General features: G+C 53.2%; 1 protein-coding gene across 13 annotated transcripts in view; it reads right to left on the bottom strand.

The window, feature by feature from the left end:
* Positions 1-20,347, bottom strand: part of PCBP3 (poly(rC) binding protein 3) — a 231,169-nt gene that overhangs the window by 33,515 nt on the left and 177,307 nt on the right. For 2 of the 13 annotated variants that reach the window (XM_045166590.1, XM_045166596.1), the window contains exon 1: positions 19,892-19,956. The exons of 5 other annotated variants lie outside the window; for them this stretch is intronic. In XM_045166590.1, coding sequence (XP_045022525.1) covers positions 19,892-19,955 — 64 coding nt within the window. In that variant the 5' untranslated portion in view covers position 19,956. Of the gene's footprint in view, positions 1-19,891; positions 19,960-20,347 lie in introns of those variants that run through there. 6 more of the 13 variants (XM_045166592.1, XM_045166591.1, XM_044947831.2 and 3 more) reach the window with 6 other exon arrangements.

Raw genomic sequence — 20,347 nt, 5'->3', positions numbered from 1 at the left:
AGGAGCCCGCTGAGCCCGGCACACCCCCACACTCAGGACTGGGCGGGTCAGGGCGGAGGGCAGAGTCCCATCAGTTTCCAAGCAGACCCCAGGCTTTTGTGTGACTCGACTCCTCTCCCATCACAGGACACACACAGGGAGCAGGGGCTGTCTGTGCTGCTACCTCTGGGGGGCAGGGGCTGGCAGCTGACCAGTACGCTCCTCTCTCCCCTCTGCTGGTCCCGGCTGCCCCGTGGAGCTTTCCAGTCTGCATTCACCCACCCCGACTGCTCCATGTCCAAGGAGGAAGCAGGCCAGAGAGGTACATTCAGGAAGCGAGCACGTAAGGGCCATTCTACACTGGAACTTGGTCATCATCACAGTACTGTTCTGTTCACGCGTGTGAAATGCATTCACTTACATTTCACTTAAAACTCTGGTGGATTTCAGAAGTCAGTGTCAGGGGGTGGGTGGCTCTGGGTGAACGCCTGAAGCTGCATTTAGGAGGCCAGCAGGAGGGTGAAGTTACATGTGATGCCACACAGCTGGTCACCACAGAGGATGATCCTGTCACTGAGCAGCCACCCCCAATTGGAAGGCACCCGAGAAAGCCTGCTGATGGCCCCTCCAGGGACACCCGCCCAGTGGAGCCACACGGCCCACCCCACTGTGGCCTCTCTCTGCTGGGAGTGTGTCATACCTCTGGGTATGACAGAGGACATGCGTCAAAGGCCAGTGCCTGGATCAGTGCCAGCTGCTCTCACCCCTGCTCTTTCCTCCACCAAATGCATACATGCACGATGCAGATTGAAATTCACCCTGTAGGAACTGGTAATTAATAACTTTGTTAATTCAACACATATTCCCTGGCCATGACTAAGCTCCAGGCATTGTGCTGACCTAAAAAGAGGAGTAAACAGGGAGGAAGGGCCTGTCAGGAAACCCTTATCGTGACACAGGAGCCAGAGGAACTGGAGGAAGGCTGGGCCCACAGAGCAGGGCTCACCAGGGAAATCCCTCCCCCAGCGTGGGGCCCCCTGAGAGGCAGTCCCCGGTCAGCATGAGACCCCAGGCAGCAACTGGGGGCTGGGCACACTCCTGGGGAAGTGCTGAGGACTGTTGACCGGAATCCCAGAATGCCCCCGAGGCAGCGGCTACACAGGCCATCCCATCCCAGGAAAGGGGTGGAGCTATGAGGTTCACGGCTGGGGAAGGAGACCCCCACCGGCGTCCCAGGGCTCCCTGCTGGCCCAGGGCTCGCCTGGCCTCCTGTGGTGACAGCACCTACGCTAACAGAGCATCTGCGGTGACAGAACAAGGAGGCATCGGCAGTGAGCACGGTGCGCGTGCCGCCCCGAGGGGCCTGACTCAAGAAACCCAGGCGGCTCCAGAGGCTGCAGTTACGGCTCTCCAGACTCCTCTCGAGCAAAGCCGTGTTCGGGAGCCACTGGTCCTAATTCCCACCCAACTCTCCCTTCCTTCCATCTGCCAGGAATTTAGGGAGGCTGCCAGCCATAGGAACCAACCAGCCACAGAACCCAGGCCTACTCTTCTCCTTTGTGAAAGAGATCACCAGGGGCAGTGAGCTGGGAGTCGGGTGGTGGGTGGTGGTGAGGAAGCGGGAGCAATGCCTCCCTCCATGAGCAGAACCTATTAGTTATACACATATAACGCAACACCGAGGCAATCACTGAAGAGCTGCAAAGGGGACACTCAAGAACACGATCAATAGATCAAAATGGAATCATTAAAAATGTTGGGTTACCCACAGGAAGGCAGGAGATAAGGAAACGGAGAAACAAACAGGGAGAACAAACAGAAAACAAAAAATAAAATAGCTAACTTAAGTTCTAACCTCTCAATAATTATATTAAATGTGAAAGTGAAAGTGAAGTCACTCAGTCATGTCTGACTAGTCTAAATTTACCCATAAAGAAAACAGAATGGCAGAGAGGACTCAGAAAAATGAGTCACTCATATGCTGTCGATAAAAAATTCATTCACTTCCGTTACAAAGATGCAAGCAGACTGAAAATAAACTCATGGGAAAAGATGTGTCGTACAACCACTAATCAAAGCAAAGCAGGAGTAGCCATATTAGTATCAGATAAAACTGGTTTTAGAGCAATGAAAATTATCAAAGATGGAGAAGGGCACTATACAATGGTGAGTCCGTCCATGAAGAAGCATAGCAAGCAGTCCTAATAGCTTATGAATCAAACACTAGGACAGTAAAATATGTGAAGCACAAACTGACAGAACTGAGAGGAAAAAATGTAGAAATTTACAGTTACAGCTGAAGATTTCAGCACCATCTCAACAACTAAGAGAACAGCTAGGTGGAAATCAGTAGGGACACAAGACTTACAACACCATCAATCAACCGGACCTAGGCAACACTCACAGCACGTCTGGGACCAGCAGAATACACAGCATTGCAGACCACAGCCTGGCCATAAGACAAACCTCAGCAAATTTAAAAGAGTCGAAATCACATGGTACGTTCTCAGATCACAAAGGAATCCAACGAGAAATCAATCGCAGAAATAACGGAAAAGTCTCCAAGCACATGAAAACTAAAACAATACCCATTGAAGTAATCCATGGGTCAAAGAGGCAGTCTCAAGGATTAGAAACACATGTTGACCCGAATGTATTGTGTGTGTGTGTGTGTGTGTGTGTTAGTCACTCAGTTGTGTCTGACTCTTTGCAACCCTGTGGATTGTAGCCCACCAGGCTCCTCTGTCCATGGGATTCTCCAGGCAATACAGGAGTGGATAGCCATTCCCTTCTCCAGGGGATCTTCCTGACCTAGGAATTGAACCCGGGTCTCCTGCATTGCAGGCAGATTATTTACTGTCTGAACTATCAGGGAAGCCCATATCATGTATGCCCGAATAAAATACACATACCTGAAAAAATACAATATACCAAAATTTATAAAACACAAAGCAGTGCCTAGAGGGAAATTTATGGCACAAAATACATATCAGAAAAAAGAAAAAGTCTTAAATCAATAATCTAAGCCCTCATTTTAAGAATCTATAATAAGAACAAAATAAATCCAAGTAAACAGAAGAAAGGAAATAATGCAGAAATAATTAAAATTGGAAACAGGGAAACTAAATAAAATCAATAAAATAAAGAGCTGATTATTTTAAAAGGTTAATAAAACTGACAGACTTCTAGGATGACTGAGAAAAAAAGAAGACAAGATGAAACACCATTAAAAGAAGTGAAACAGAAGCTATAGCTAAGAACCCTGCATACATCAAAGGGCTAACAAAGGAGCGCTAGGAAAGACCACGCAAACAAGCTGACTCAGATTAACTGGCTTGCTCTTTGAGAAAGACAGACTGGCACAACTCACCTAACATGAAATAGATCATCGGAATAGCCCTACCTAGCAATTGAGGACGGAGAAGGCGATGGCACCCCACTCCAGTACTCTTGCCTGGAAAATCCTATGGATGAAGGAGCCTGGTGGGCTGCAGTCCATGGGGTCGCAAAGAGTCGGACACAACTGAGTGACTTCACTTTCACTTTTCACTTTCATGCATTGGAGAAGGAAATGGCAACCCACTCCAGTGTTCTTGCCTGGAGAATCCCAGGGACGGGGGAGCCTGGTGGGCTGCAGTCTCTGGGGTCGCACAGAGTTGGACACGACTGAAGCGACTTAGCAGCAGCAGCAGCAGTTGAGGAAATTGGCTTCATGATCTTGAAAGTCTCCTGAAAGAAATCTCCAAATTCAAAGCATTTCACTGGAGATTCTACCAACGGTTTCAAGAGTTAATACCAGTTCTACAAAATCTACTTCAGAAAACAGAGGAGAAGAGAAACATTTCCCCAATCCACTTGATGAAGCTAGCATGAGCCTGGCACAAAAATCAGTACAAAAGATGGTACAAGGGACAGCACAAAAGGAGAAACTGCCCTCAATACTGGTGTGAAAATCCTATAAAGACAGTGGTGAACAGAATTCATCAACACACAGAAAGAAATATACATTACCATTCTTCCAGTGACTCAAGGCTGGTACAGTATTTAAAAATCAACTTGTGAAATCAATCATATCAACAGACCAGAGAAGAAATATCACTTGATCATATGCAGAAAGGCACTTGACAAAATTCAACACCCACTTGTGATAAAAACTCTCAGTAAAAAATACAGGAATAGACGGGAATTTCCTCAACTCAATGAACAGCATCTCCAAAGACCTGTGTCCAACATCACACTTGGGGTTGAATCCTTTCACTTAGAACAGGGCACGGATGTCTCCTCTCCTCTCCCCACTGTGACTTACACAGTCTAAGGGGTTCAGCCAGCGCCGCAAGACAGGAAAGGTGATGAGAGGAACCTGATCAGAAGGAAAAAATAAAGCCGTTCTGATGCCTGGTGGCTCAGATGGTAAAGAATCAGCCTGCAAATGCAGGAAACCTGGGTTCAATCCCTGGGTCAGGAAGATCCCTTGGAGAAGAGAATGGCAACCCACTTCAGTATTCTTGCCTGGAGAATTCCATGGACAGAGGAGCCTGGAGGGCTATAGTCCATTGTGTCGCAAAAGAGTCAGACACGACTGAGCAAATAACACACACACACACACACTTAGGTATTAATCTAGCAAAACATGTGTAGGACTTATATGCTAAGAACTACAAAATGCTGATGAAAGAAATTAAAGATCTAAGTACATGGAGAGAGAGAATGTGTTTACAGATCACAAGACTCATCACAGTAAAGATGTCAGTTCTCTCTGAGCTGACATACGACTTTAACATAATTCCTATTAAAACTCCAGCAAGAATTTCATAGACACAGACAAGCCACTGTAAAATTTATATGGAAAGGCAAAGGAGGTAGAATAGTTAATTCTGACAAAGGAAAATAAAGTAGGAGGAGTCGGTTTCCTCAACAGCTGTCACGATCAAGGCTGTGGTATCGGCAGAGGGAATCAACGGAGCAGGGACAGAGCACAGAATCCAGAAACAGGCCCACACGGATGTGCCCAGCTGATGTCTAACGAAGATGTGAATGCAGTTCAATGGAGGAAAGACAGCTCTTCAACATGCAGGGCTGGAGCAACTGAACACTGGAGGCAAAAAATGGACTCTGACCTAGAAGTCATCCCTTGCATAAAAATCAACTCAAAATAGAAAATAGATTTAAATGAAAAATATAAAGCTATAAAACTTTTAGAAAAAAAAGAAAAAACCCTTGGGGTCCAGGGTAAGGCAGAATTCTTAGACTTGACACTAACAGCATGGTATACGAAAGGGAAGCCTGAAAAATGAGATGTGTCGAAACTAAAGACCTTTGTTTGCCAAAGAATATGTTAGGAGGATGAAGAGACAAGCCACAGACGGGGAGAGAATATTTGCAAGCTGCATGTCTGACACGAAACTAGTTTAAAGCATATGCAGGGATCAGACTCGACCGTGGAAAACGAGCAGTCCAATTAGAAAATGGGCAAAAGACACGGACATTTCACCAAAGAGGATCGTAGGTGGCAAACAAGCATGTGAAAAGATGTTCGTGTCATTAACCTCCAGGGAGATGCAAATTACTGCCCAGGAGGAACCACCATGCACCCGTCACTGTGGCTAAATAAACGGCAGTGGCCACACCAGCCCCGTGGGTGATGTGTGGAGCCACTGGCAGGCCATGCAGGTGCTGCAGGGAGTGGCCTGGTCACCTGGAACAGCGAACATGCGTCTACCGTTGGAGCTGGGATTTAGTACAAAGCAGGGAAGACCGTGTCCTCACAAAAGCCTGAATGTGAGTTCATGGTGTTAGTAATTGCCCAAAGCAGGACCCAGCACCTAATCCAGAGGTTGGTGCGACAGCCACGGGGCATCGTGCAGCGGACCAAGACCGCACACGGAACCTGCTGCTCCAGGAGGCGGCACCAACTGCCCCATGCGCTCAGCAACCGGGGGCGAGGGGCTGGGAGGATTATGCTGTGTGAAAAAGGTCAGTCCCCGAGGTCACACACTGTGCAATTCCACTGATTCAACATGGTTGAAATGATAAAATTAGAGAAATGAGCAGATCATGGCCTGCCTTGGTCCCTGCTCCTCTATCCTTCCCTAGCCTCAGGGTCTCCCTTCCTGCGACAGGCTGACTCCAGCCAGCCCGTCCAGGGCCTTCCCCTAACGGTGCTCCCTACAGGCCCTCACCTGCACCCCTGACTGCCAGCACCTGCCTCCCGTGCCTCGGCCCCACAGCCCTGGCCTGCTGGCAGAGGACACGCTTCTCTCTGCCATTCAACACGGAACCCCCCGTTCCCAGCTCCAGTCCAGGCTGCCGCGAGCAGGAGCCCACGCAGTGCTCACTCAAAGGCAGATAATGCAGACAGTGGATGCTGAGTCCAGCCCATTTCTAGGCCTCACAGGACGTTCTGGAACAGAACTTGGCGACTTCTGAACTCTGAACTGGTGCGTGTGGGCGTCCAAGATGGTGTTTCCTTCCCTCCCGTCTGCTCCCTCATTTATTCACTTGCTCACCAGGGGTCTGTTGGGTAATGGATGGGAGCTTCCTGGGGACACAGGTGGGGAGGGCAGGACGAGGCCCTGCCTTCAGGCAGAGTCAGGACAGGACAGGGGACTCTGCCTATGCAGCCAGAGGGGGACCTGTTCCTTCCTCCCTCCCAGGCTCCGCTTGGTTTGCAAGCCCCCCTGGTTCCCAGAAGAGGGCAGAGGAAGCACTCCCGAAGGAGCCAACAGAAGGCTGCACAAAAGTTCAGGAAGCAGAGCTGCCCCAGGTCCCTGGCCCAAGGGGAGCACCACCCCCCTCCACATTCTCCCTTCCTCTGAGTGGCTCCAATGAGGAAAGCCGAGTTTGTTCTCAGTTTCATGGGTTTCTGGTCTTGGCTTTTATCATTTCCTCCCTCCTGCTTGCCTCTTCTTTCTTTAGTGTCTTAAGGTAAAAGCTTGGATAACTGTCCGCAAACGTTTCCCACGTTAGCATTTCATGCTTAGGTTTCTCGAGGCGCTGACTCCCTTGATTCCTAAGAATTTAGAGATGTGCGTGTATTGTATACATTATCTCCCAAGTATTTCTTACATTCTTCTGCTACCTCCTCTTTGACCAGCACATCATTTACAGCGGTGTGCTTTGATTTTCAAGTATTTGGGAAATTTTGTACCTTTGGTTATTGATTTCTAGTTCAATTGCAGTCTGGTCAGAACATACATTTCTTGTGATTTCAACTGTTTTAAATTTGTTGGGCTTTTATTTTCATACATAGCTCAGTCTACCTTGGGAACACCTTGTGTGCCCACGAGCCGTGTCCCTTGGTGGCCAGGTATACTGTCCTGCAAGGCCACTTGCCCTGTCAGTCACTGAGAGGGGACCTGGATCTCCAACTACGACTGTGACTGTGCCCCCGCTTGTCCTCCAGGCTTTGGTCTGTGTTTCGAGGCTCCATCAAGCAGTGTACGTACATTTGGGCCAGACATGAGGCTCCGTCGAGCAGTGTACGTACATTTGGGCCAGACATGAGGCTCCGTCGAGCAGTGTACGTACATTTGGGCCAGACGTGAGGCTCCGTCGAGCAGTGTACGTACATTTGGGCCAGACGTGAGGCTCCGTCGAGCAGTGTACGTACATTTGGGCCAGACGTGAGGCTCCGTCGAGCAGTGTACGTACATTTGGGCCAGACGTGAGGCTCCGTCGAGCAGTGTACGTACATTTGGGCCAGACGTGAGGCTCCGTCGAGCAGTGTACGTACATTTGGGCCAGACGTGAGGCTCCGTCGAGCAGCGTACGTACATTTGGGCCGGACGTGTCTTCCTAGAGAACTGACTGTTTCATATTCATGCAACGTCCCTCTAACCCTGGTGCCACCTCGTCCGGAAGCCTGTTTCATCTCACATTCATGCAGCCACCACAGGCTGGTCTTGATCAGTGTTCACATGACGTATCTTTCAGCCAACCTGCCAGGAGCTTTATATATTCCATGTTGGTGTCTTGCTGGCTGCACATAGACTGCTCGTGCTTTTCTCTCCACTCTGACCATCTCTTACTTTTAATTGATCTGTTCCCAGAATTTACTTTTTATGTTTAGGTGTAATAACTGTCGACTCTCATGTCTGTGTATATGTATTACATGTGTGTGTAGCATACTTCTGAAATAATTTTAGATACATGAGTAGCTGCAAAAATAATACAGAGCTTCCATGGCCCATTCACCCAGCTTCTGTCTGATGTAACTGCAGTACATTATCAAAACCAGTAATGGACATTGGTCAGACATTAGTAACTAAACAGCATGGGCTCCTACACACCTTTGTTGGTGTGTGGCTCTCTGAAGTCTTGTCACACATACAGATTTCCCTAACTGCCCACATGAGCAGGGTCACATGGAGAGTCCAGTGGGCAGCTTGCAACCACTTACTCCCCTCAGTCCCAGCCCTGGGAAAGCCCAGTCTGCTCTACATTGCTACAACTTTATCATCTCAAGAACTTCATGGGAATCCAACCAGACAAAGGCACCCAGCATAACGATGCTGCTTCAGGTAACGGAGGCCCGTCAGTCATGGTGACTGGGCGGCACCGACTGCACACTGCACACGACTGTGTGTCCAGCCCCCCCAGGAAGGACATCCGGGTGGACTCCAGCTTAGGTGGATTACAAACAAAGCAGCACATGCTTGTTGTTATATGAACACAAGGTTGCATTTTTCTGTGATAAACACCCAGGGCTGTGATTACTGAACGGTACATTAAGTGTACGTTTAACTTCGGCCTGGAAAATTCCATGGACTGTATAGTCCATGGGGTCGCAAAGAGTCGGACACGACTGAGCGACTTTCACTTCACTTTTCACTTTGTAGGAAACCGGCAAACCGTTTGCCTGAGCAGCTGGACCATTTTCCACCCCCACCCCGCCTGCCCAGAGGGTGAGACAGATCTGGCTCTGGGCGACCGTGCCAGCACTCGGGGGTGTCAGCGTGTCACTTCAGCCGTCTGTAGAGACGGTGGTGATGTCTCCTTGTGGCTGACTCTGTTTTCTCCTAGACACCCGCCCAGGAGCATGCCTCTCACCTCTTCATCCCGCTGGGAGAAGTGTGCGCGGGTCTGCTGTCCATCCTCCAACTGCACTGTCCTGTTTTCCTTCTCTGCAGGCTAAAAGAGCTGCTCCGATGGCCAAGGACACTGCCCTTCACCGGACGTGATTGACGACGATTGTCTCTGAGGCTTTGCTTTGCCTTTTCATATCTTAAGAGGATCTTCCAGGCAGCAAATACTTCTAAATGTGATGAAGCACAAGTTCTCAATTTTATCTTTTATGACTTTTAACACTCTTATATTTTATGAATGAGTGCTTTTCTCTTATATTTTCTCCTAAATAGGTTATAGTTTTAGATTTTGCATTTAGAGATTTGATCCATTTTGAGTTAATTTTATGTAAGATGTGAAGTTTGCCAAGGTTTTTTTTTCTTTGATTTATGCATCCTCCATTTGCTTCTACCACTTTTTGAAAAGACCGTCCTTTCTGTAATAAACTGTTTTATTATCTTTGTCAAAATCAGTTGTCCACATGTGTGTGGTATATTCCAGGCCATATCCTGTTTATGTAAATGCCGACCTACCCCGCAGTACCACCATGTCTGGATAACTGTAGCATTATGGCGACTTAAAATTACTCCAATTTCAATCTTTTTCAAAACTTTCTTGGTTCCATGAGTTCCTTTGTGTTTTCACATACATTTAAGAATCGTCTTGCGAGCATTTACACACGTTCCCGCTGGGTATCTGACGGGAGAGGCGTTACACCCTCAGACCCCCTGGGAGGCCCGAGCGCCACAACGTTGAGAATCCCTGCTGTGAACACAGAGGGCTCTGCCTCAGGTCTTTGATTCCTCTCGTCAGTATTTTCTAGTTTTCAGCATATAAATCCTGTGTGTATTTTTTAAGACATATAGCAAGTATCTAACTTTTTGGAGTTCTTGTAAATGGTGCATCTTGAACTCTGGTTTCTGATTGTTCACTGGTGGTGTATAGAATAGAACTGACTTCTGTATGTAGGTCCTGCATTGTTAACAAGTGAACTTGCTCATTACCATTAGTTTCCAGAGTTTTTTTGGTAGCATAATGGAATTTACAAGGTAGACAACAGTGTTACTTACAAACAGGGACTGGTTTGTTTCTTCCTTTCCGATCTGTATGCCTTTGCTTTTCTCATCACGTTGAATGGGCTAGAACTTGTGTCCTCTGTTCACAGGCGTGGTGAGAGTAGACATCCCGTCTTGGTGATTTTAGGGGAAGCACAAGTCTTTCACCACTAACGCTGATGTGAGTTGGTATTGATAGTTGTTTCTTACTCCAGCACTCCAGAACCCAAACCTCTTCAGATCTTTTATGTTGACTCAGTGGGCAAAATCTGTTTATAACCAGTACTATATAGTGAAATTCTGAAGAAACAAATTTTCCAGTTCTTCTTTTTTAGAAGAATATTTGAAGCAAAAGAATCCTAGCACTGTAACGCCATCCTCAGGCCATGTGTAGCAGCGACAGCAGAAGCAGCAGCCAGTGTGCCCCATCCTCAGGCTTCCACTGGTTCCGAGCCCCTTCCTAACACGGGGCCAGTCCGGCCCTGTCTCACGTATGAGCCCCACGAAACTGGGTGGCCACGAACTGGTCCAGAGCTCAGGCTTCAAACCTGAACCGGGGCACTACTGACGCTCGTCAGACATAAACCGATGAGGGCGTCCGTTTCAGATATGAGGGGAAGAGGTCGAGTCGGAAAGTGGGCGGTGACTTCCGAGTCCTGAGGCATGCTCTGGGGGTGGAGGGTCAGAGATTTGGATGTTAAAGCAGAGGCCGTTCATGGCAGCCCACAGTCCCCAGTAGGGGAATTCCCACCCAGAGACGGAGCTGCCGGAGTCCCGCCTGCCAGGTGCCAGCTGAGGCCTGCGTGGCTGCTGTGAGCGCTCGGTGGCTCTGCCAGTCCAGTGAGCTGTGCTCCGTCTCGGGCTGGGCCCAGGGCCTCAGCTGTACTGGGAGACCATGGAGGGACCTGGGGGCGGTGGGCACAGACCTGATTTATCCCGTTTAACAGCTCACTGCCCCGTCAAGCTGCTCGAGGCCGGGACAGCACAGACCCACAGAGCTTCTTGGCTGCTCTCTGTCCCTGGAGGCTCACAGTGCAGAGCTCATCTTTGAGGCCGCGGAGGAAGGAGGTTTCTGCAGAAAATGTTCTTTCTGGTCTCAGTTAATGTTAGGAAGATGTTCAGGCCAACACAACCTGACTGCACAGTCTGCCAGCTCATCACTCAAGTGTCCAGAGAGACAAAGGCGTCGGGCTGGGCCGCATGCTCTCCACTGTCCCTGCTCTAGAGGCCATGGAGCAGGGTCTCTCCTCTTCCAGGAAGGTGTGGACCTCACCCACAATGCCCACACTCCCGTCCCACATCTGGGGAAGTGCTGAGGGTACAGGGTGTCACCTACATCAGGTCGCATGGCTCACACACGTTCCGATCACGTCAGACGCTGTATCTAGGTCAGTAACATCTTTGCCGCGGGGACAGCAGACTCCCTGGGCCCTGCCTCTGGTCCTGTGGTGAGGCCTGCATGTGGACTTGACTCTCCTGAGGCCGTGGCTCCAGGAGCCCAAAGTCTTCGTGTGCCTGGCATTGCACACAGTAGGTGCTTGGTCTGTCCCCATGCTTTACCTGCCCCCCGACCCTCTGGCTACAGCTGGAGGCCGACCACAGCAGGGTCTTCAGTCTAACGCTCAGTGTCCAGCTGGGGCCTGCGCTGGGGATGCAGAACCAGGGGGCAGCCACCGCCCTCGAGGGGTCAGTCTAGGGAGAAATGGCCTGCAGGCTGGATAGCTGGCTGTCCCAAAGGCTGAGTCCATGTTTGGTCCCCATCCTGCCCCTCAGCCATCCATTCTAGTTGGTCAGAGAGCAGAAAGGACCTCTTCTGGGATGATGAGCAGGAGGGTTGTCGTGGGCTCTAGGCCAGGAGATGAGAGGGTCGAGAAGCTGGGGCAGGTTCCCATGTTTCTTCTGCACTGGGGGGCCTGGGGGGCCTGGGCGGCCTCCCTCCTATCCGTACCCTGGACAGAGCTGTCTGAGACCCCAGAGCCAAGGGTGGGCAGGCTGAGCTGGGAGAAGTGGCCAACGAGGGCAGGAGCATGCAAAGCCCAGGCCACGTGCCTGCTGGACTTGGTGCTCCTCAGGCCCGGGTCCACCCTCAGCTTGAGTTTTCTGATGTCCTGTGACCTGGCTCAGCACATAAGACAGAGGCCAGTGGGAGAGGACTGGATGGGGGATGGGGGGAAGGGGACAGAGCCATGCTTATTGACCCCACCGTCCAGCAACAGGTCCCTGCACGTGTGTGTGTGGGTGTCCACCCAGGACCTCACAAAGAGTTGGGGGCAGAGCCCAGCACCTACAGGGGCAGCCAAGGTGGAGCCCCTGGAGCCTCAGAGGGGTGCACAGCCACGGTCACCCAGGCTGCTGGACCCTGGCCGGGGAGCCAGTCCTGCCATGGGCTGGCCACATGTTCGCTGCGAGCCAGCAGTTCCAGCCTCTGCTCAGCTAGACACTCTGAGTCAAAGAAGAGCAAACCGGTTGCAACACTGGACGACTACCAATCACGATGCTGCACCTCGGCAAGGTCCTCTCCTGGGACAGACAGGGACTCACTGTGGGGACTCACTGTGGGGACTCAATGTGGGGAGCTGGGTCACAGGATCAACACATCAAACAGTCAAACGAACACTAGCCAGCGATACCTAAAGCTGATACAGCGTTTACCGTGTGCCAGGCATAGTCCTTCCGCAGCCCCACCAGGAGGGGCCCCTCCCTCCATTTCACAGACCGGCTAGGAGGGTGGGGTTGGGGGCAGGGGGCCAGGATGAGCTGGGCAGTGAAGAACTGGGACTCAGCCCCCAGGCAGGTGCTGGGAGGTGCCGGCAGCCCGGGGACAGAAGACATCCTCAGGACGTTGGGGGCATCCACCCAAACAAGGAAAGCCCTGGTCTTGAGCTTGTGCCCTGGGGCACAGAGCTCTTAATTCCAGCTTTCATTACAACACAGGGACACTGATGGTCATTTATATCAATAAAAATGTGGGAATTGGGGAACAATTTTAGATAAACGTAACAAAAGAAAGGATGTAGCTCTGTTAGTGTGAAAAGCAAAGGAGGCCAAGGTCAGCTGAGCTCTTGAGATTTTTAAGGAGAATGAAACCCAACAGTTATGAAGGAAAAGGCTGGGTGCAGGGCAGGCTGGTTGACATCACAAGGTGAGACCAAGGCATGGCCTCATTCCTGAGAGGAACACCTCCTCCACTTAGGAACCAGGGACTCAAAGAAACCCCTTGACGCCTCCCCAGGGCTGCTCTCTGGGCAGAAGGTGGGCTGACCAGCCCACGACTTGCCCAGAAAGCATCCCCAGAACCCTGTCTCCTCTCCAGTCTCCAAGAAGTGGGGGCATGACCTGGGGGTCCTGCCTCCCCACTAGTCACACGAGGAGGTCGGCCTCCCTGGGCTGCAGGATTGCCCCACCCAGGATCCTGTCAGGACCCTGGGGAGCAGGCAGGGAAGCGGGGAGCAAACCTTGCTTCCTTGGAGCAGGGAGCCCGCAGGCCCTGCTGAGAGGAGGGGGTCCCCGGAGGAGAAGGGAGGGACCAGAAATGTGAGGATTCGGCCCCCACCCACCCCCTGCCCTGGGAGCTGGGCCCTCTCCTGGGTGAGGGAGGCTAAAGTGCTAACTGGGGTCCCCCGATCGAAAGGGTGGCTCTGTTTCCTAAAAAGACCCAGGGTCACCCGGGCTCCAGATGAGAGCCGTGCATGGGCAGAATCGCCAACTGTGAGTCCCTGCCCCCAACACTGATGCTCCGGCTGGGATTAATCCCCTGACTTTAATCCTCGGCTGCCTGTTAATCCTGCATCTCTGCACAGCCCACATGGTCCTTTCCCTGCAATGGCCGGCTTGTTCTCCTCTAAGCTGAGCGGGGGATGAAATGGCAGGTGCATGCGCTGGGAGCGGGGGGCTCTGTTCCTGCCTCCCAAACACAAAGGCAGATCCATAAAGCCAAGTCCGCACACGGCGCGGGCAACCCCACACAGCCCCCTGCACAGGGTCCTCGTTGGGCTCCGCTCTGCTGGGAGGAAGTGGGTCAAACAAGCTTCGGGAAACAAGGCCCCTGAGCAGCAGGACCTGAGGCTGAACAGCAGGGAGGCAGGGACCCACGGTGCTGCCCAAGCAGACCCCACCCCCATCCACCTGGGTGCTGACAGGACGCGGCCCCCTGGTTCTGGCACCGCTCATCCATTTCCTCAGCTCTGGGCTGGGTCCGTGTGTTGGGGGCTGCATTCAGGGGACGGGCAGGGGATGACGGGGCGATGCTGTGGGCCCAGGTGGTCAGCTGGCCAGGCTTCTGGAGGCAGCCCCATGGACACGGCCAGGGGACAGGGCCTGGCCCCCTCCCTCCCCACCAGCCTGGCTCAGGCAGAGAGTCCCCGACCCCATGGCATTGCCCATGGGCCCCAGGATGCTGCCTCGGAGGCTGTGTGGTGTTTAAACCTCAAAATGTGGAAGACACATGTTTTTCAGTCACCAGAGCCTGATTGTAACTTTTAAAACCAAGTACATGTATACCTGTGGTGGATTCATTTTGATATTTGGCAAAACTAATACAATTATGTAAAGTTTAAAATTAAAATAAAATTAAAAATAAATAAATAAAAACCAAGTACAAAGAACGGAATCAAAAGTCCGACTGCAGGGCAGAGCACTACTCCTGCTGAGGTGCGAGCATGGCAGGGTGGCTGCGGGTGGCCCCTCGCATGGGGACATAGGACTGGGGGTTGGGAAAGCCCTGCCTCAGAGCAGCACTGAGCCCCTCCCCGGGGGTCACTGTGTGCATATCCTGAGCAGTCCCCAGGGACATACAGGACCTTCTGCATACATCTCTCAGACAGCACGTGCCCTCCTGGCTTGAGGTTAAAAGCAGGGTGGTTTAAAGGCTATAAAACACGCAACCCTAGAATCACAGCTGGATTTCAGACCCACCAGCCCCAGAGAAATGGAAACCCATTCCAGTATTCTTGCCTGGAAAATCCCACGGACAGAGGAGCCTGGCAGGCTACAGTCCAGGGGGTCACAAGTGTCGGACACAACTTAGTGACTAAACCACCACCACCAACCCAGACGAGGAACAGCTCTGCCTCAGGGCTCAGCCCCAGCACCCAGCGAGCACTGTGGGGGCGCCCCCGTCCCCAAGGACCCTGCGGGGGTCTGAGCACTGACTAGGCAGGTCAGTGCTCTGTGGTTCCTCCTGCTGAACGGGCCTCCAGGCCACGAACGTGGCCACAGGAGGTCGACCCTGCCGTCCCTGGGCAGCGGCCTCCTGCTTGGGGTGAGGACCGTGCTTGTCCGCATAGGGACGCGGTCCTGCCAGGCTGCCCTCCTGACCCACCTGCTCCTGGAACGTTGCTTGGCGTGTGCCACCCTGGTCCCTGACACCTACAAGCTCGTGGAAACTGGGCCCTGGGCTGTTTCTGAGCGGGGACTACAGCCTGGCCACCAGGCTTGCAGGCTGAGCCCCTCAGCGCCTTCTGGGCCGCAAGCCCACAGGGGCCATCCCTGGACAAGACCCTTCCGAGCCGTCACATGTCTCTGCACCCTTCAGCCCACTGCCTCAGTGCAGACATCAGCGTTTGGTCTGGATGCCTGGCGGACCCATGCCTGTTACTGAGCAGTGCGTCTGCTCCTGCTGACCAAAACACCACCGTTCCTACAGGCCCATCTCCCCCCAGGCCTACCTGTCCCTTCTCTCCCGTCACAGGTCCACACCCCACCCAGCGGTGTGCTTCCACACAGGCTTCTTTCCCTTTCCTCTCCTGCCTTCTTCTGGATCATTCTGAACAATACCCACAGCCCGCACCTCAGGGTGAGGGGAGCGAACCCAGCCTCAGGCCTGCCCCTGGTTCCCATGGCCCTGGCTCCTGATCGGGTTCCCAGGGTCACCCTCTGCAGCCTGGGCTCAGCCTGGGAGGCTGGCCGGCCGCCCTCCTCCACAGGGTCTCCTCTGGCTCTACACTGTGGGAGCTGGGTCTCTATGAAGGAAGGGCAGATCCCATGTCACCCCAGGGTGAGAGGGACCCTGCTGCCAGGTCATACTCGGGAGCAAGACACACGCGGAAGCAGAACACACTCAGGAAGCAGGACACACTCGGGAGCAGGACACACTCGGGGAGCAGGACGCACAGGGAGCAGGACACACGCAGGAGCAGGACGCATGAAGGAGCAGGACACACTTGGGAGCAGGACACACTCGGGAGCAGGACACATTCAGGGAGCAGGACACACTCAGGGAGCAGGATGCACACAGGGAGCAGGACACACACAGGAGCAGGACACACATGGGGAGCAGGACGCACTCGGGAGCAGGACACACTCAGGAGCAGGACACACTCGGGAAGCAGGACGCATGCGGGGAGCCGGACACACTCGGGAGTGGGACACACATGGGGAGCGGGACACATTTGGGGGCAGGACACACTTGGGAGCAGGACACACTCGGGAGCAGGACACACTCGGGAGCAGGATACACACAGGGAGCAGGACACACATGGGAGCAGGACGCATGCGGGACCAGGACACACAGGACACACGCAGGGAGCAGGACACACGCAGGAGCAGGACACACACAGGGAGAAGGACACACACGGGGAACATGACACACTCAGGAGCAGGACACACGCGGGGAGCAGGACGCACTCGGGAGCAGGACACACAGGACACACGCAGGGAGTGGAACACACACAGGGAGCAGGACACACACGGGAGCAGGACACACAGGACACACGCAGGGAGTGGAACACACACAGGGAGCAGGACACACACGGGAGCAGGACACACGCAGGGAACATGACACACTCGGGAACATGACACACGTGGGGAACATGACACACTCAGGAGCAGGACACACACGGGGAGCAGGACACACGTGGGAGCAGGACACACGCAGGAGCAGGACACACACAGGGAGCAGGACGCACACAGGGAGCAGGACGCAGGCGGGAGCAGGACGCATGCAGGAGCAGGACACATGCAGGGAGTGGAACACACACAGGGAGCAGGACACACACGGGAGCAGGACACACACAGGAGCAGGACACACACAGGGAGCAGGACACATGCGGGGAACATGACACACTCAGGAGCAGGACACACGCAGGGAGTAGGACACACGTGGGGAGCAGGACACACTTGGGGAGCAGGACACACGCAGGAGCAAGACACACTTGGGAGCAGGACACACACAGGGAGCAGGATGCACGTAGGAGCAGGATGCACACAGGAGCAGGACACACAGGACACACGCAGGGAGTGGAACACACAGAGGGAGCAGGACACACACGGGAGCAGGACACATGCGGGGAGCAGGACACACGCAGGAGCAGGACACACGCAGGAGCAGGACACACACAGGGAGCAGGACACATGCAGGAGCAAGACACACACGGGGAGCAGGACACACACGGGGAGCAAGACACACTCGGGAGCAGGACACACACAGGGAACAGGACACACTTGGGAGCAGGACACACTTGGGAGCAGGACACACTTGGGAGCAGGACACACGCAGGAGCAGGACACACATGGGAGTATGACACACTTGGGAGCAGGACACACACAGGGAGCAGGACACACGTGGGGAACATGACACACTTGGGAGCAGGACACACGCAGGAGCAAAACACACTTGGGAGCAGGACACACACAGGGAGTGGAACACACACAGGGAGCAGGACACACACGGAGCAGGACACATGCGGGAAACATGACACACGTGGGGAACATGACACACTCAGGAGCAGGACACACGCGGGAGCAGGACACACACAGGGAGTGGAACACACACAGGGAGCAGGACACACACGGAGCAGGACACATGCGGGAAACATGACACACGTGGGGAACATGACACACTCAGGAGCAGGACACACGCGGGAGCAGGACACACACAGGGAGCAGGACACACGCAGGAGCAGGACACACGTGGGGAGCAGGACACACATGGGAGCATGACACACTTGGGAGCAGGACACACTTGGGGAACATGACACATTCAGGAGCAGGACACATGCGGGGAGCAGGACACACTTGGGGAACTGGACACACGTGGGGAGGTTCCTGCGGCTGGGCTCTGCATCTGACCCGCATGGTCCTCGGCTGGGCTCACGAGCGCACTGGCTGGGCTGTGACCCACCTGGCCGTGGCTGCCAGCAATGCCAACTCTGCCCCTCAGCACCCTCGGCTCTCATACTCACGTGGGCACCAATGTCCCCTGAAAGGCTCCGTGGATCACAGACATAGCCTGGTGTTCCTCACTCAGGTGGTGGGGTGGGGGGAGATGAGACTCTGCCTTTCCAGGTTCTCGGGGGGTGTCCAGGGTCCAGGAACCTCCCGGAAAAGCACTGGCGGGCACCATCCACTACAATAGTGCGGTCATGCTCCAGAGAAGGAGCTGGTCCTCAATGCGGGACCGCCTGGCACACCAGACCCCGACTTCTGAAGCCCCCTTGCCAGAGTGAAGATGGCTCTCCAGAGGCTCCACCCTGGGTGCGCGGGGCCCCCTACCTTCCCGAGGCTGCCAGGCTAGCACACGCCTTCAAGGCTCTGCATTTCTGCACCCCCTCCAATTGAGCGGGGGCCTCCCCAAGACCAGGACACAGATGGGCGGCCCGAGGTGCATGCAGAAGGCGACCCGACTCCTTAAGGGGCCCTTTCAGTCCCTGATGAGGCCAGACTAAAAGCAATGAGTGATCATCGGAGACCAGCCCAGGCCAGGGTGAAGGACAAGGGTGAGGCGCTGGCCGTCAGGAGCACACGAGGGGTGCCGTGGACAGAGATGGGTCCTTGGCTTAGGGGAGCTCCCTCTGAGATTGTGTGATCTCTGCAGAAACAATCTTCTCTTCCGCTGGTGAACAAGGGACAGCCAACGCCCCTAACACCAGCCCCACTGCAGGCTTCACCCCCGGCTCTCATTTCCCTAGAGCCAATTACGGGGTGCAACTTACACTCTCATTAACATGAACACACATGAACTTGCTCCCCACATGATGACCCAGCCCCGTCCTCCCAGGTGCTGGGAGGTAGGTCGGGTGGGACAGGAAAAGCAGACAGTGTTGAAACTGCACTGAAATTCTGGGCACTCTCCCAGGCTCAAAGGAAGTGTTAGAATCAGTAACACACACAAAGAAGATGAAATTTCCTGCTCTGTAAAAAATTTCTTTTCTTCAAGATCACAAATGGATAAGAACCCTTTAGAAAGAGTTCATGAGACTCACTGAAGGGCTGCAGCCGAAAGGGACTGGGTATCACCCTGGCCGCCTCACATTTCTGCAAGGAGAGAAAGTCTTATTTTGTTACCAAGGGTGCAGCTATTGTTTTACATCTCACCATGGAAGAATTTATCACTGAAAGTGTCCACATTCACTTCAGTGGACTTGGCTATAGACTCATGTTTTCTGGAAAGCCAGTTAAGATGCAAATTTTAAATATTTTATTTCTGAAAAGAAAAAAAATCATTTTCTCTAGTAGAACACACTCAAATCAAATACCATACAACCTGGTTTCTGGGAAAGCATTTCTGGAAACATCTTTCCCCCAAATCCAAACAAGAAGGCATAATTGTCTAAACGTGCCGGCGGTCAGCCCACCACACAGACAACAGCAAACGTTCTGTGCCCCACTCACTACCTGCAAAACGCCTTCAGCAGACATTCTCGGCTAGGGGAAAGCTTCGATTCACTTACAGGACAGGTAGAAAATGACATTTTGTTATTTGTAAACCACAGAACTCAAGCACATTTTACACACACTTGCAAAGTACTGGACCTGCCCGCCACCCCCTCCACTTCCTTACAAGGAATTGTACTCACTGGCCTCCCAGGGACAACAGGGGGTCGTTATTTCTCGTCTAAGCATCAGGCTCCAGAAGTGCATGTGCTCTGCATGCTGCAACACACACGCACGGACTTTATTCTGACGTGTGCTTTGCACTCACGTGGGTGCCGGCGGCTCACCTGGTCGCTACAGGCTGGGTGGACACCTCCCAGCAAAGATCCTGGTCCACGGAGGGCGTGGATCCCTAGGCCCTGGGGACAACCAGCCTCTCGGGGCAGGGGTCGTATTCCCACATGTGCCCCAGGAGCACAGACAACTGAAAAATGACCTATGAACTCCGTACATCACAGCTCACTAAGGTGGCGTGTTAACAGTGACCCTGACTCTCAGAGAGGGGCCCTGCTGTCAGACCAGGGGAACATCCCAGACTCTCGGCGAGGACCCCGAGCTCCCGCTCCGTCAGCACCCGGCATGGCCCACTGGATGGCCCT

This window comes from Bubalus bubalis, chromosome 1 (assembly GCF_019923935.1).
Source record: "Bubalus bubalis isolate 160015118507 breed Murrah chromosome 1, NDDB_SH_1, whole genome shotgun sequence".
Lineage (NCBI taxonomy): Eukaryota > Metazoa > Chordata > Mammalia > Artiodactyla > Bovidae > Bubalus > Bubalus bubalis.
This window is presented reverse-complemented; position numbering and strand designations above follow the sequence as displayed.